This window comes from Atractosteus spatula, chromosome 19, assembly GCF_055471065.1.
Source record: "Atractosteus spatula isolate fAtrSpa1 chromosome 19, fAtrSpa1.hap1, whole genome shotgun sequence".
NCBI classification, from domain to species: domain Eukaryota; kingdom Metazoa; phylum Chordata; class Actinopteri; order Semionotiformes; family Lepisosteidae; genus Atractosteus; species Atractosteus spatula.
The window spans coordinates 549,559-566,114 of record NC_142724.1 but is presented as its reverse complement, the minus strand read 5'-3'; the positions used below and the strand labels follow the sequence as shown (position 1 = coordinate 566,114).

At 45.1% G+C, this 16,556-nt stretch overlaps 1 protein-coding gene across 1 annotated transcript in view; it reads left to right on the top strand.

Moving 5' to 3' along the window:
- Positions 1 to 1,249: 1,249 nt before the first annotated feature.
- The window catches only part of angpt4 (angiopoietin 4), a 34,094-nt gene continuing 18,787 nt past the window's right edge, over positions 1,250 to 16,556 (top strand). The window contains exon 1 of the mRNA XM_088937445.1: positions 1,250 to 1,882. Within this exon, the coding sequence (XP_088793571.1) occupies positions 1,583 to 1,882 (300 nt within the window). The 5' untranslated portion in view covers positions 1,250 to 1,582. The remainder of the gene's footprint in view (positions 1,883 to 16,556) is intronic.

Sequence of the window (16,556 nt, the reverse complement as noted above, 5' to 3'; positions counted from 1 at the left end):
GGGACCCAGAGTCAGAAGCCATGTATGGCTTTACAGGGGTTTCAGTTCTGCAGCTCTGTTTAAGCTCTGACAGGAAACGTTTAGAGACATCAACTATAATTTAACTTGTTCCAGAAATTCCAGAACTTGTTACAAAAGGCATGTTGGAAATAAAACAATTGAGTACAAGCCTACAAGAGTAAGGTCATGTCGGTAACAAATGGACGAAAAGCAGAGAAGTAGTTTAGTTTTCAGGAGGATTGTAGGAATAGGCTCAAGGACAAAAGTAGCAGGTCTTATCTGAGCTATCAAGCCAGTTACACAGGCAGCATCAACAGCAGGAAAATGAGAGAAGCACAGGTCTTTGTTTTTGGTAAGAACACACGAGAACAGGCTAGAGGACATATAGGAGATGGGCCCTTCTAGTTTGTTGGTTAGTAGCTCAGTGATCTCAGGATCACCTGCACTGTTTTCTCTTCCTGTTTCATTCAGTCATCTGGCAGTTCGCATGTTTCAGTCTCTACAAAGACCTGCTGCTTAAAACTCCAATTTGAGTGCCTCAAGGAAGACTGTGTTTACCCTCCTACTTTTAAAGCTATCATTTGTTTTTTTGCAGGTGCTCTATGTGATCATGTCTTCATTACATTTGAGATGATTAGTTCGAGCAGTTTTAGAAAACTGGATCACTCATCTGAAGTGAAAACTCAACAAGATTTAACAGGGGCTTTGTTAAAAATGAGCATGTAAAAGATGCCATGACAGGGGCCAAACTAGAGCTCTATTAGCATTAACAAGAAGCTTCCATGTAAATAACTGACTAAACAGCCAACATAATGAACTGAAAATCTCTCAGAACAAGGCATGACAGGGACAAATCAAAATCAAATCCTGTCTGGCTCAGAAGAAAAACTTTTCCGATATGTTACTGTGGATTTTATAAGCAATACCAGCTCATTTCTTTCATTTCTCCTTTGTTTTTTTTTGTTTTCTGCATCTTTCTTTCACTACATCTGTGCTTCATCAGCTTGATAAGCTGGTTTTGTTTTATACAAGGTAAGGAAACGCAGTGGAAACCAGGAGAGAGGGCTGTCTGCTCCTGACCCTGCGATGGACAGAGAGGGCTGATAGCAGATTTCCCCGCCCTCCTGATAAGGGGGCAGTGCTTTTTCATTTTGGTCATCTGTGAAACTCGACCCACTGGAGTGGGATGGGAGGGAAGTGGGGTTTTTTTGGTGAAGACAGAGGGACTCAGAATTTCAGCTCCTTCTCTGTGGCTACCCATGGGTCACTGTAGACTCTGCTTAGTCTGGCTCTCACACACGGATTTGGGCCAGGGAGACTTAGAGAGACACTCCATCCCCGGAGAGAAAGGTCTCAGGCTTAAACGCAGTGCTAAAGAAAGAAAATTCTAAGGAGTTTTTAGCAAAAAGTTTTTGCTAAAAATAAAATAGTTTTTAGTTTTTAGCACAAAGGAGAGAGCAAAAAGAGATCTGAATAGCTTGGGAACTGAAAGCATGCAGAATCTTGTATTGCAGACCCTCTGCAGATGAAGGACACCTAGACACTGCAGTCAGCCCCGGAGACGCAGCTGAGCAGCGCAGCGATGCAGCTGAGCGTATTGGGACTGGGGCTGCTGGTGGTCAGTGTGGCCGGAGGCTCGGCTGGAGGTGGGGGCCAGCGGCGTGGCGCCGAGGGGCGCAGACGGCTCCACAGGGTCCAGCACGGCCACTGCAGCTACACCTTCATCCTGCCCGAGGCGGACAGCTGCCGCGGGGCTCCGGACCTGTATGGCAACATCAACGTGGTTCAGAGAGACGCCCCCCCAGCGGAGAACGAGTGGTCGGTGCAGAAGCTGCAGCACCTGGAGAGCGCCATGGAGAACAACACGCAGTGGCTGCAGAAGGTAAGGCCCGACCCGGGAGGGGGGAACGTCTGAGTGAGCGCGAGGCTTGGGACTCTATCCTGTAAAAGCTGACCCCTCCAGAGATGGTGGAAGGGGTTTGCTGAGTTTGAGTTTGCATGCTGCATGACTGCAGTTGTCCAGCCTTCTGTGAAGGGAAAAGAAATTCAGGCATGCTCAGATTTTCAAATGTCCTTTGTTGTCAGTGTGGGGTTAAAGTGGGCATTAGACCGAGCGTGTAGCATGTGCTCTTGACAGCGGCACCTCTTCACTGTGGGAGGCTTGTCCTGATGTTAGTAAGGGAGTCTGTGTGTCTGTGTGTGCAGGCTGAGGCAGGTAGGGGGGCTCTCCAGTGGTCCACAATGCCTCCCAAGTAGAAAGCTCTGCCCCGCAGGGTCCCCTCTGCCACGGTTCAAGGACAGAGTTCAGGTCACACTGAGCCCTGGCTGTGGAGGGTCAGTGGCTGTGCTGTGTAGGACTGGTAGTGAGTAAGCCGTGCAGAGACACACCTGCCTGCCTGTCAGTGTGTTGTTTGGGGCCAAGAGCCATTCATACAGACGGCTCAGAGGTTTGCCCTTTCTTTTTTCTCTTCCAGACAAAATCCTTTCAGAGCAAATCAAACAATTTCCTTTTAAACCTTATATACTGAGAGGCAATAGTAGTACAACACAAGAGTTTTGGCCTGTCAGTGTATATTTCAATGTGTAAGTCTGGGTTTATATATCTGGAAATATATTTTCTTGGAACCACAAAAAACCTTAGCTCATATCTCATTTTAACTTTACATTTTAAAAATAGAGAGCTCTTTCATGCAAGGAGTGAAGAAATGAGGTTGGAGAGCTGAGCTGCGCACGTACTGTGTTCAGTTGTTTAGAGTGCTGCTGAATGACGGGGGGTAAATGAGGCCCTCGCTGGCAAGCAGGAACAGCGCTGGGCTTCTCTCTAATGTGCTGGAACCCTAACCTGGTATCTGACAGCAGTCTTCTGCAGAGTAATGTGTTTACATGTCCTCTTCATTCCTTTAAAAGGGAAGAGAAAGGGGGAAAAATTAAAAGTTTTTAAAAGGATAAGTAGGAAGTTATCTGAAGTTCTGCTTATTTGAAGTTCTGTGTCTGCTCCAGATCAAAGAAGCCTCAGCTGGTTTGTACCATCAGGGGCTGCAGTGGCCCATTGAGATTCTCTGTGCCACAGTGACAAGGGGGAAGCTGCACAATCACACAGGCTGACCAGTTCACCCGTTCAAGACTTTCATGTGGATCTCGAAATCCCATAGCTTTTACCCCCAAGGAGCCCTGAAGACCTAGTGCCAGTGCATCCCTGTTTTGTAAGGGATTTGCAGAAGTGCATGTTTAAACACAGCAAAGACGAGGAATCACTCGTTTCTGGCATTCAGAAGAACTGATTGATTTCTGTGCTGTCGCCTGTTATATTTAAATAGCATTGGTTCACTTTCTGAAATGAAAAAAGGATTAGACATCATGTACCCATAAATCAAACACAGCTACAGCTCTCCATTGTTAATTAGGCTGGATTGCTCAGATCACCAAAGAGCACATTCCAGAGCACCAGACTTTTACTTTATTACCTAAACAAATATTGTGCAATACAGTAAAAGACCAGACCGGAACCTGAACTCTGTTTCAATGTCCATCTGGTTGCATTTAGTTGAGGAATGAAAACGCACCTAAGAACTGAGTTAACAGTATAATAAGAATCATTATCACAACGGGAAATGTGGGGACCATCAGCTACCACTTTAATCCTAATAGAAAAACACAAGACCATCTTGGCTACAGGAGAAATGCACTCATATGCACTCTCCTGGATGCTCTTGTTGCAGTAGTTAGTGCAGTAGTTAGGACATCTGTCTTCACAGCCCCTACAAGGACCACAGCGCTCTGCTAATGAGACTTGGATGCCTGTGCAATTAAGAAATGTTGATTTCCTTAAAATGTCACTTTCATAACATCAGCTGCCTTTCCTGGAGGCTGGGTGTGTGTGGCAGCAGTCTGTGCCAGGTCTGTCTTTACTGCTGCACTTCTCACATACTGCCCAGACTCCTGCTCCCAGCTCCGGGGCGGCCCAGTCAGTCACTGTGCTCTTTAAAGACGGCAAATCCCCTGTCTTTGGCTAGCAAAGAGCAGAGCTGTACCACTGAAGAGACACACAACATTTTCTTACATTTGGATTATTGATACAGAACACTGTTGCTTCTAAATGTGTGGTTTAAGGAACAAAGATGTGTGTCTTGCTAACAGTATAACACAATTATTTTAAATACATAGCATTATTAATATGTAATAACACTATTTTCTATTGGTCTCAAGGAAACCTCATCCAGTATATAGTATACTGTATATATTATTGTATGTATAAAAGGTTGAACTGGTTTGCAGACCCTAAGTAAATTTAAGCTTTTTTCTAATCAAGTCAAGTTAAAATAAGGTTAATATATTACCTTTCTAAGAGTCCAGTTAAGAGTTCATTGGTTTACCAACAGAGTCTTTTTGGTTATGTAAGAGAAAAGGGAGATTCCAGACGTTCTTGCCATAAGGCTGCAAGAGTATCAAATGCTTTAAGGAGTGCAGTTTATGAAGCTGTGCATTAAATTGCTGCGATAGAGGATAAGCAAAGAGCTGAGCTTCTCCTAATTCCTTAGGTGTCATTAATTCCCTGTTGGTATCCCACAAAGCAGCCTTACACAGGACAGAGCATGAGCATGCTGTGGTATGAATTTTGTTTAATGGGGAAACTAATTACCCTTATTAAGAAAAATGTTGTTGTTCTATCTTTAACAAAACAAGTGGAGAGAGACATTGATTCGACAGTAGATTTTCAGTTGTTCTGAAAACATTGTAAAATTCCTTGGATGAGCCCCAGGCTTCTTGTACTGAACGTTTTCTTAATATTCATGCATGGAAGAACATTCCTGAGCCACTGTTCATGAGTTATGTCTCCCGACTGTTTGTTTTCCCTCCACCCCTCTTCTGGGATTTGAAGGGAATTCTGTTGAGAAGGGGAGAGACTCTGGCCGCTTTGGAAGTGCAGGACCAGGGCTGGGGTGCCGAGGTCTCTCTGGAGTGTGCCGAGAGACGAACGGGCACGATCCGATTCCATCTGCATGCCCTCATCCCGCCCCTGTAGGTGCAGCGGTCAGTGCGGTGAGCCGGGGCGTGGAGAAACAGCTGATGTTTCCAGATTGCAGGGGTTATGCAATAATTAAAAAGCAACACAGTTAAGAGATTGTGTATGTTTGTGTCTTTGCGAATTAGTTTCAAAAAGTCCAAGTCCTAGTGAGGTCTCGGTGCTCAACTGATCTAATTACTGGCGTCACTGGAGGTCCGAAGACGCTGCTCTTTGAACTACCCCTGTGTGTTTTGCACTGTGCTGACCTTCCTTCTGCCTGTGGGAGTGGGAAGGTCTAGCTGCCCACATTGCCTCCTGTGTTTCGGTCCTGGGACCTGCAACTTTTTTGTGAGCGGTATCATGTGCGTAAGAACAAAGACAAATTGCAGCTGCCAGACGAGGGTGAGATCTGTGAAGTTAAGGCCTCAGGCGGGTCTCAATGGGGCACAAGCTGTGACAGACAGGCGTCCCACACGACCGCCACTCCCACTCCGGTGAGGGTGAGGGGGAAGGGTGCCGTGCTCCCACAGCGCACCAGAACTTCTCCATTCACGAGCGGCGGGCTAAAAACACATCTCCCAGCGAGGTCATGCCGGACTCCTGTGGACGACCCCGGTGGATCTTTCCAGGTGCTGCCTGGCGGTGCGCGGGGCGCTCAGAGTGGGGTGACAGACCCAGTGCAGCCCTGCTGACCCGAGCTGCGCCGGCGGTGGGCTGAGGGGCTGGAGATAAGTAACCCAGCAGCTGACATGGGATGTTTGGGATTCCTTGGAACAAAAACAAAAGATTCACCTCCAGATAAACTAATAATGCCGCTGTAACAAAAATAAGGATCAGAAACCTAACCCTTGACCCAGAAGATTAAAAAGTAACATCTCTCTGAAGAATTTATCTTTAATCAATAAATATCATGCCCCCTTGCCTTGATAAATACAGGGACAGTCCCAGGGCGAGGAAACCAGGATGCATCTCAGCACGATCACTCTCTGTGTGTCACAGAGTCTTCAGAAAAAGGGAGAACGTTTAAGTTTAGTACTCAATTCCAGGGATCGAAACATTTTTTTAATTAAAAGGTATCTTCCGCATGGTGTATAAGAAAAACATTGTGTTACATTACTTCAAAATCAACATCTTTCCAATGGTGAGTTGGTCCAAATACTTGTCCATTTTTCTGACAGCTGACTGGTTGGGGTTCACTCAGACCAGGGGGCTGAAAGTGTTTCTATTGGACTGACAGGTTATATGAAAAAATAGGACACACAACCGAAGCTAAAACCAGATCCAGTGCCTTTATCTGCTGTGCACATTTATTATATAATAATTATTATATAATTATTTAATAATTAAAAACGCACTTTTGACAGGGTCAGAAAAACATTCTTACTGGAGGCTGGTAAGGGCACCATCTCCTCCTTCACGCTCTGGATACAATGCCCAGTCTGTTAAATAAGCTTTGCCTGATGTTCATGGGACTGAAATTGTTCCTGAGCTCCTGAAAGCCCTGCTGAACAGTGAATACAGTGTGAGCTCACATCACTGCGATGAAAAGATGTTCCCCTTTGTTCAATTTAAACTGTGTGGCTGCCATGGTCTCTAGGAGCTGACAAACAGGCAGTCCTGTTGCTGAGGGGCCGAGTCACTGATCATTCCCCCCAGTAGAGAGGTGAAGAGATATCGTTCTGCAGTGCATCAATCACGTACTAGTGGAGGCCTACGTGAAAGGACTGCATGTGCTTCCAAATTGGAATGGAATCTATCATTTCTTGTTATCGGGAACTCATGTGTCAGGTTCCTGAAAATATGGCACCATTGCCTGGCAAAAGCAATTGAAATGCTCTTGTTTTACTGATTCTGTTTTACCACACTGGCGCCTCATGCGCATTGATTAGACTGTCTTTCCCTGGAGTGACCTCTGGCCAGTCCAGAATCTGGTAAAAGAGTCTTTGATTTGGTAGCACAAAATCCTCTTGTTGTGCCAGAGAGCTGCAGATTGCAAGGCATGATGAATGCATGAATTTAAACACTACACAAGATCACAGGCAAACAATACATTTCAGAAAGTTCTTTTTATTTATGTTTTTTTCTCTTGTCTAAACCTATTTGAAAGCTGTTTACAATTTATGGGATATCAGGTGTACTTTTTCACAGCGCCCAGTTTTCCATGAGCTCTGAGCCAGGGCTCATTAACGGTGTGTCAGGGGAGGAAAGACAATATTGGCTCCACGCAGCAAGGCAGGACTCTTTGTGTTATTGTAAATAAAGGCATTGGAAATGAAAGGAGCTAATGTTTCAGGCTGTTGGTTTAAATCAACACACAGAAGACAGAAATTGTTCCTGAAAATGACTTGGTGTCCCAAGTAAACACAGGAAATCCACGAGTTGGCACACCAGTCTGAGCCATCTCTGAGTTCACTTACTGAATTAGTCCCACTGAATAACAAAAAAACACTAATAACATTATAAGAGCAGCAAAAAACTGTTCTTGCCTTTTGACATAATTCTTAATGAAAAGACTATTTGGCTTTGCTTGTTATGGAGGTTTTGCAGACTTGAATACTGATGTGCAATAAAACTCTCATTGCTCTCTGAGGAGGGACTCTATTTGGCTACCATTTGGTCAATGGCGGTTTTCACAAGGCAAAGTCTGGATGTGTAAACTATCTGAGCTGGTCTGTAAACCGTCAGAGAATGAGTTACCCCTGGAACAGGGAGACTCCTCAGTGCTGGGCCATTGTCCCAAGAAACCCTAGATCAAATTATTAGTCCAAACCAAGCACGCCTCTGTTTGTGACAGTGAGGTTTTGTAAGTAGAAACCTCGTCTTTTAGAGGCCACTCAAGAAGATTTTCCTCCAATTGCTTTCCATAAAAGAAATACAGAAAGAAAGAGCGAAAGGACAGTGTCCCCCCTCCCCTGCCCATGAGCCGGCTCTCAGCTGCCACACTCCCAGGTGCTGGGCAGTGCTGGACAGAGCTCTCTGTGCCCAGAGACCAGCTCAGCTCCAGGAGCTTCTGGCTCTCGGGTCTGTGAGCAGCGGTCATGAAGATGGCCTCCATGTGGCCTCCCTGTTTCCAGATGTCCAATATAAACCTATGTTTTAAAGTAAGTAAGCAGATACTTTTGCATGCAAACAACCTAGCACTCTGGGAAGGCTAAATTAAGGCTTTGTGGAAGAGAGTGGGTGATTGTGTCCTGTGACGGGCCCCCTTGTGTCCTCTCCTCCTAGACAGGCTGCAGCTTGGCTGGCCCTCTCCAGGAGCGGCAGGTGTTCTGATAAAGGGCGGGTGGATAGATGATTCCCTCTCACTCATCCCTGAGTTTTGGTCTCTCGCTGTGCTCTTGAAGAGCTCCAGAGCTGTGTGGCTTTCCGTTGCTGAATTAGCCTCTGGTGGCTGATCCCCGGGAGACCGGGGAGACTGGGGTGAACGCAGCCCAGACCCCCTGGCCCAGGAGCAGCCGGGCTCTCCTGAAGGAGTGGAGCAGAGAAGTGTGTGTGAGCATGCGCTGTGGCCTGTGCTTAGTGCTCACAATCAGGGAGTGAATATTGGCCACGACCGCTGCTTACAAGAAAGGGTCTAATGAGATTAGTCATGTGATGATGAAGTAATCTGTGCAATTTCAAAATTCTACCTGTGGTTCCAGGAACAACAATACTATCAACGAGGCACTCCATGTTTCTTACACAGCGAACAGTGGGGAACTGTTTCTCGTTACACTGTTTGCTCAGTTAAGATTGATAAATGGAGCTTGCATTTTGATTCATGCCCATTACGTGCACAGTGTTGTAGCTGTGCTCTGCTGGAAATTATTTTAAAAACTACAGAGAGATTAAAAATGAGAGAATCCATCTTTCTCAATGCAAGAAATTATAAATCAATGCAGCACAACTGGAAAGCACTAAGACCCAATGTCAAATCTCACATTTCCCTTACTTATTAATCCTGAATTTGAATGTTACTTGAGAGTCTGTGCAGCGTGTAACTGTCAGCTTGAAAAATTCCTCTCCCCTTTCTCCTTCTATAAAACAAAAATGATTTGTCTATACAACACTAAAATTCCCCCAAGTGACTGGGAGTTCAAATAAACACTGACTTTAAGACCCAGTGTGCCTCTTCAGAGGCTTACACATTTAAGCAGTAAAATCTCAATAACCACAGAGAAATGGTTCACATAACCTGCCCCATCATGTTCCATTTTCACATTACTTCATGACACCAGCCGCTGGCAAAACACTTCTCAGTTCCTCCTGCTTTGAAACAAGACGGCCTGAACTAGGGGTTACAAATATGAAACAGGGCTTCACATATTTACTACATACTGTAGCTTAAGATATGACAGGAGATGGTAGCAGGGGGGTAAAAAAAATCTGGCACAAGCAACTGATACAAATAAAATTATCATCATTATTTTGGAATTTGCTGTTACACACACCTTGTTTATTTCTGAATTTTTTTCTTTTTTAAGGATAGAATTGCCATTTTTTGTTAGAAACCCAACTGATTTGAACCAGCTTTCCATGTCTTGGCTAGTGGCTACAAACCCTTCAACCGCACACAGTGTGAGGGCTGATCTGACTGGGAATCCCTCTCCAACAGCACTGCCTGCAGTAGCCCAGGGGGGCCACAGGGGGCGTTGTGGTGCAGAGAGCTGTCAACTAATCCTACCCCACCCTTGATGGCATTCTGCCATTTTTGCGCCACTGAGTGGGGAATCCCAGTCACAGTCAGCAAGTGATATGGCTCAGGCTCGAACCCGGGATCCCAGAGCCTTAACCAGTTGATCCAGTTGGAGGGTGCCTGTATTTTTCATCTGGTAATTCAGTAACAGCCAAGACCTCTGCCTGCCTCCGCAGTACAGGACGGAATGAGGCACGCCATCTCCTCCGCTCTGCTCCCTGCCTTCCTTCTTCATTGACAATGTCCATGGAGAATCCTCTCTTGCAACATCCCGGAGCCTGTTTGTTTGTTCTGGCGATCCGCAGGAATCTGCTCTCCGGCTCTTCCGGTGCCCCGGGTCAGCAAGCTCTCGGAGGCTCAGCGGAGCGGGAGCTCGACGGGAGCAGGAAGACCGTCGCTTGCCAGCTCATCCGCGGACTGGAGCTCTGAGAGCAGATAAAACACTGTCTGCCCGGGGCTCAGGAGAAATGTCCTGTGCAGCTTGAAAATATATTCAGTCTTTGCGGGACAAAGAGGGAATTCTCTTTCCTGATGAGGTACCCGTTTGGCCTCTCCTCATGCCGGACATGGATACGGAAAGTTCCCACTCATAAATATATCTTCCTCTCTCTGTGCGTGATCAAACGCACATTGAGGAACAACAGCATATTGTCTCCTAAACATCAGCTCCAATCATCAATCTGTTTTCGTGATTAATTGGTCTTTATTTACGTCTTCTTCTTTTTCAAGCCCAGACTCAATATACCACAGACCTCCCTGTCAGTCCTAATTAAGAAAAGCTGCATCACAGTCCGCGCTTCAGTTTTCATTTCAGGAAAATGTTTGTTTTTCACAAAGGCACAGCGATCGAGCTGTCGGCGCTTCATGTGTTCACGGTCTGCTGCCATCAGCCCCTCTGTGTTCATTTCTGCTCCACTCTCAGAGCTTCAGTAAACCAAAAAACAGGTGGGAAATGAAATAATGAAGCAGGAAATTCCTAATTCTGTGTAAATTGCTTTAGATTTTCTGGAGTCCCGTGGCACTCGGAATGATTCCTAGGTGTGCAGTGTTTTTCACAGTTTGTCACACACTCCCAGTTCTCTTTGGAAAAGAGGCACTCTGCTTTTTAAACAGAATCACTTCCTTCCTGTTTCTTCCTTGGTTCTGCGATGAGGTTGAAATACAGTAATCTCTTGGCTTAACACTGTGATTCAGGAGCACCTCAATTCAGTCTCTGCAGTCCTTGTGAAGAAACAGACACACAGACCAGACAGACAGGTCGTACATGAAGGAACACTCATGATGGCATGGATGACCTTCACCACCTCAGTTCTGAAGCTGAATTGATTCTGTTTCCCTAATCAGCGAGTGTGTTGCAGATTGACCGACCGACCGCAGAAGGAATCTCTGTGTCAGATGTGTCTTCTGTGTTGGCAGGCTGACTCACGCTGTCCTGAGCCCTCTTTGTCCTGCAGGTCCAGCTCAGGCAGTGGGGTTTGACTCAGCACACAGGGCAGTGTGGTTCTTGCCTGTGTGTCTGCTTGCACTGTTGCAAAACTACACAGCAAATTGTGTCAGTTAAGGCCTCTATCTCCTGTGTCAGCACATTATGATAACATTGAGGTCTGCCGTTAGTTTTCAAGCCAGAAGAAATCTCATGTTCTCACAAAGGCCATGAGAGCAAAACATCAGCTATTTTAGGACATCACAGCATGCAGGAGGCTTTTCCCTTTGGTTCCTGGTTGTAGTTTTCTCGTATGCGGCTGATTTTAAGCGTGATCTGGTTGGCAGATGTTTCTACTTATTTTAATGCAGATCGAAAATAATGAATTATGGAGATGTTCTGCGACATCATTTACGGTGTCTCCAATGTGAAATCTTCCACTGCACATGAGAACACATTTTTTAAAAACGCCATGCTTGTAAGCAGGTCTATAGAAATATTACAAACTATTACTTTGAGTTATTCTGCTTTCTTAATACATATTTTCACAGCCTGTTAGAAAGTTGAAGTGTCCTTTATTAAAAATGACTTATCTGCAAGGCTTGGCAGTTAGTCAGTTCTCTGGACTGTTGGATGTGTGTAAATAAGATGAAGAGGAATAGAAGTGCAGTCACAGTTCTCTTGTTTGCTCTGGGAAAAGGGGGAGATCCCAGTGCCAGTGCCAGTCTGGGGGCTGGAGAGGCTCCAGCAGCATTAACCTCACTGTGCCCAGCTCCTCGGGGACCCTCTGCTGACTGCTTGCCCACTCTACAGGCATGATGCCAGATCACAAGCCTTCAGGGACACTGCAATCTCCTTTTACTGCCCCTTTCAAGACAGACCCCCCCCCCCCCCACTAAAGCCAAGAGCTTTTAAGAGAATCACAGATCACAGCTAGTCAAGGGAAAACATAAAGCATTTTTGACATTTATGAGGCCAATAATCGTAAACACTGTCTCGCTCTGTATCTGCTCTTGATTCAGAGGGACTAATGCTCAACTGGATGACAGCTTTGGATTTCTTCATAAATTGAATATGATTTCCCACTTTCCTTCATGCTTATTTTATGATCTGCATTAACACTCATTTCATGTGAGTAGAGCATGGAGTTCTGAGAAGCAGGACTTTATGGCTGTATGACTGCTACTGAGCTTGCACACTGTGTTACACCTCAATAAATTCTCTACAGTACAATTAGTATACCTGTCTATATTGGCTGCAGTTTACTTAGTATAGATAAGGTAAAGTATGTCTGTGTAGTATCTTGAAGTAAAATAAAGTAAAAACAAAAGAAAACAATCAAGCATGAAGAAAGAAATGGAACTGTTGGCATTCTAGAAGACATTTCACAGCTAGCCTGTTGGACTGCTGAGCTTCAAAGTCATCAACACCAAACCACTTCTGCTTAAATGGCTGGTTGTTCTAAATTGAAGTGTTGCAACTGTGGAAGAGGACTGGTAAAAATCTCTTACGCATGTTGTCATTAAAGCAGGCAGAGGAAATATGCCCCACTTCCAGGCTTATGGTAGCAATCACAGATTAGATGCATAATTTCAGCAAACATAAACATGAAAGAGATTATATCAGCCTTTACAGGCAGAATTGGCTTGATCCAGGACCACGTCACAGAGCTGGAATGCAATGTTCTTACCTTGCTAGACCGTTCTGGAGCTTGTATCGAGTGCTGATTTATTTGTAATGGGTTTATAAACCCAGATGGAGGCTCTTTTCAGCGGCCTGTATTCGGCACTCTGTTCCTCTCCCTAAGGGGAAAGATATCAAGCGCTCAGATCTCAAACTGCAGAACTCCGTGCAAAATTCGCTTAACCGCTCAACAGTTTAAACTCATTTCGAAGAGCGCTGTTTTGCGTCCTTCGGATTTAACAAAAATGCTGAGTCTTGTTTTGTGCTGCGTGTTGGGAGAGCACAGTGCTGGCAAATTCAGCGGCCCTCATGGTACAGTGATTCATGCCACACTGCCAGGCCAGGCTTCGTTGGCACATTCGTACAAAGACAAAGGAGAAGGAGGTGGAGAAGGAAGTCATGTCACAGCATTGATGAATGAGGTCTGTTTGAACTATTCATAGTCCGTCAGTCTGCTAGATGAAGGGTAATTAATGAAAGCCCTCCACTACACAAGTCCCTAGCAATTTGGACATTGTCTCATTTTAATGACCCCCATCCTGTACATCTGCACAGGGCAGACACTGATGAAACGCTGTGCTGCTGAGTCAGAGTGCAGCACTGTGTCCTTCACCGTTCATTTTACACAGCCACTCTGGTGATGAGTGTCTCTGTACTTTGGTTTCATGTACAATAAGTATGAATTTATTTTCTGAGTTCCAGTGTCTGACTGTTGGGAGTTTGTAGATTTATCAATCTCAATGCTTGAGTGGAACAACAAATGAAGAAAAACAAGCTTGAATCAGTGTCAAACTACATTTTCCGAAATTAAGGGGGGAAAATGAATTAAGTTTGATATTAACAAAAAAAATAACAAGGCGTCTGACGCAAAAGAGTGCCATTAAAATTTTCCACCCTTGTCTGACAAAACATCGACTTGGACAAACGATAAACGTTGGCGTGAGCAAATACGTGCGGACACTTACTAGGACAATCAAATAAATGCCATCGAAGACGGAGCTCTCGTTGCTCGAGTCTGGGAGAAACAGGAGACGGGACAAATGTTCTCCACCTCGTCAGCCGCCGTCGGCGGCGGAGCGGGGCTCAGCAGCGTTCCTGTTGTTGGGCGGGTCCACCTGGTCCTGATTAGACGTCGGAGCATGGAGGTGTAGTGGCAGGTCAGGGGTGGGGGCTGTCTGACCTCCGACAGGGACCTTAGAACACCAGTACGGTCCTTTCTCTTGGCCCAGTCTCGGACCGAGACGGAGGGGCAACTGCTCTGTTATGGAGAGTGGAACTGTGTCAGACCTTATGACAAAAACCTGGGAAACTAAGACAACGAAACGCTAAATGTGCACAGAGCCCCTGAAACGCAGAACTAAATCTATTTCTGTCTCATCCCTCTCGTTTCCCACACCTACGGCTTTTTAAAATTAGACGCGTAATATCGAGCACAAAAAACACAAAGAAGCCCACGGTGGTACCCCTCACAAAAAAGTGTCCGGTTAAAAATCGAGCTTCTGTTCACATTCACTTCTCAGAAAATGAGATAAACAAAACTTCACGCGTGGTTGGCAGATGCTAAATAAAAGCAGGAATAACATACGTATCCCTGTTTTAAATAAGGCTGAAAAGGGATAATGTTCTTTGTCTACAGAAGATAGACATTTTTTTAAAATTTAAGTGTGACAGTTCCGTTTATTCAGAGAAATATTTTCAGTAAGGAATCCTTCCAAGTGCCGAGGTCCTCCTGAATAATAGAATTTGGAGATTAGTGCCGGAAGGTTAACTTGTTTTGGTTTCCTGAGTGTAAATAAAACCTCTCATCACTCCCCATGGCTGTGTAGTCCCTGAATGAAAACATTGTCATGTACATTCGTGCTGTTTTTTTTTAGTTTAATGAACAGGACAAGGCGTGCATCTGGAAAAAGTACCTTTTTTAAAAAATAAGTGAGTGCTAACAATAAAGATGCAATGAACTAAAAATGAGAATTGGAAAGTGAGAATAGAAGAACAATATAAACTGTACAGTTAATCTGTGAGGCGGTCCAACATTGCAATTAATGCTGTTGAATACAAACAATTTACAAACAATGATGAAATGCACAGTTCTTGCCTGGCGAATGGCAGCACATGTAATTCATCGTCTGTCATCAGGGCTATTCTTTCTTTCATTTGAGTAATAGTATCTGTTGCTTTGAAACCTCACAGAAAACAGAACTTTGCTCAAGAGCTCAGGTTAAAAGAAAATGACAAAAATCTTGCAAAGCACGTGTGCCAAGGGCCTCCTGCCCAGTGGAAGTCTGAGCTCTGAAAACGGCTCAGCCAGGTACAGCATTTCAACCTCAGCAGAGCATGTCGATGTGTGATGTTCACATCTAACGAGCTGTTTTTCACAGCGCTGGATTTGCAAACAGAGGTGCTCTTTGCAGATTTTGCTGATTTTCACTTTTGCCCGCATTTTCCCTTCAGCACCTGCTCTGAGTCAGCTGCTCTCTCTCAGACTCTCTGTGAACGATTAGAGGAACAAGCAGAACTGCCCGCAGACTGAGTGCAGCTTCTCCCCAATGATCACATTAAAGGATGCAAAACAAAAGGAAATATCCCCTCAGCTCCCCGCACCCCCTGCCAGAAGAAGAATTACCACCATTATGGGTCATTTGCGCTGCCACTGTTAATTTGACATGATTGCAGAATAATATGGGAGTGAAAGTGAGCCCCAGCCAGGTGGCCGCAGGACAAGGCTGAGCACGGCTCCAGGCCTCACCAGCAGGCAGGGAGATCTGGGACCAGTCAAGGACTAGACAGGACCAGCAGTATCATTTCTTCTTCAAGAGAAATATTTCAGACATGCTGTATGCAGCAAGCGAACGACCGCAGGAGGCACATATTCCAGAGTCTGTTATTTCTTCACCCTGTCACATCACTTCACAGCGATCTGAGGATAAGATTACCAGCCAAAACACACGGAAGTGCGTTTAAAACCAAGAACAAAAGGCCCTTATTTACCCATATGAGCAAATATGGAACAAACTACCCAGCAATGACATTGAAGCCATTACGCTGCTATCCTTCAAGAAATGGCTAGAAGAGACCCTCAGATCAACTAACTACTAACTGCCGAAAGGTCTTGGTCGGGGCACATGGCCTCCTTGTGTCTCTATCGTTTCTCATGGTCTCAAGCATTAGGAACCCTCAGCACTCTTCTGCAATTTCCCTCACGGGATCAATAAAGTATCTATCTATCTATCACTCCACAAGAGCCAAAGCCAATCTGAGCAGGTGCAGGTGTGCATTTCGCATTTCCAGCTCAGTCCCAATCCCATTCCCCCAGCAGGATGGTCTCTAGCAGAGGTAGTGGTGGGATGACACAATGACGTGTGGGATTGAAATGCACATTCCACACCATGCACTGGTTTCCAGCTGGATGGTGGTCTGGGCACCATTCTGGCCAGAGAAGGTGATGGAAGTAAGTCTCATTCACCTCAAGCCACCACACATTGCTTGTCATTATTAAAGTGACTGGAGGAAGCTAACGTTTGGATTAGTGAATGTACATGTCTTTAAATGGATTTGTGTTTTGCAGATTTCTCAGCACAGGGTCTTATTTCCATGTGTTGTTTTAAATCTGCTTTGTGGGGTATACAGGAAAAGAAATTGCATTCAGCAGAATAACTCGAATTGACAAGATTAGTTAAAAATTACAGAGATTAAGAAGAATAAAGCTGTGCACCTGAGTTAGAGCAGCTGTCTATCAGTAACCCTGCGGGTTTGAGTTTATTTAAGACACT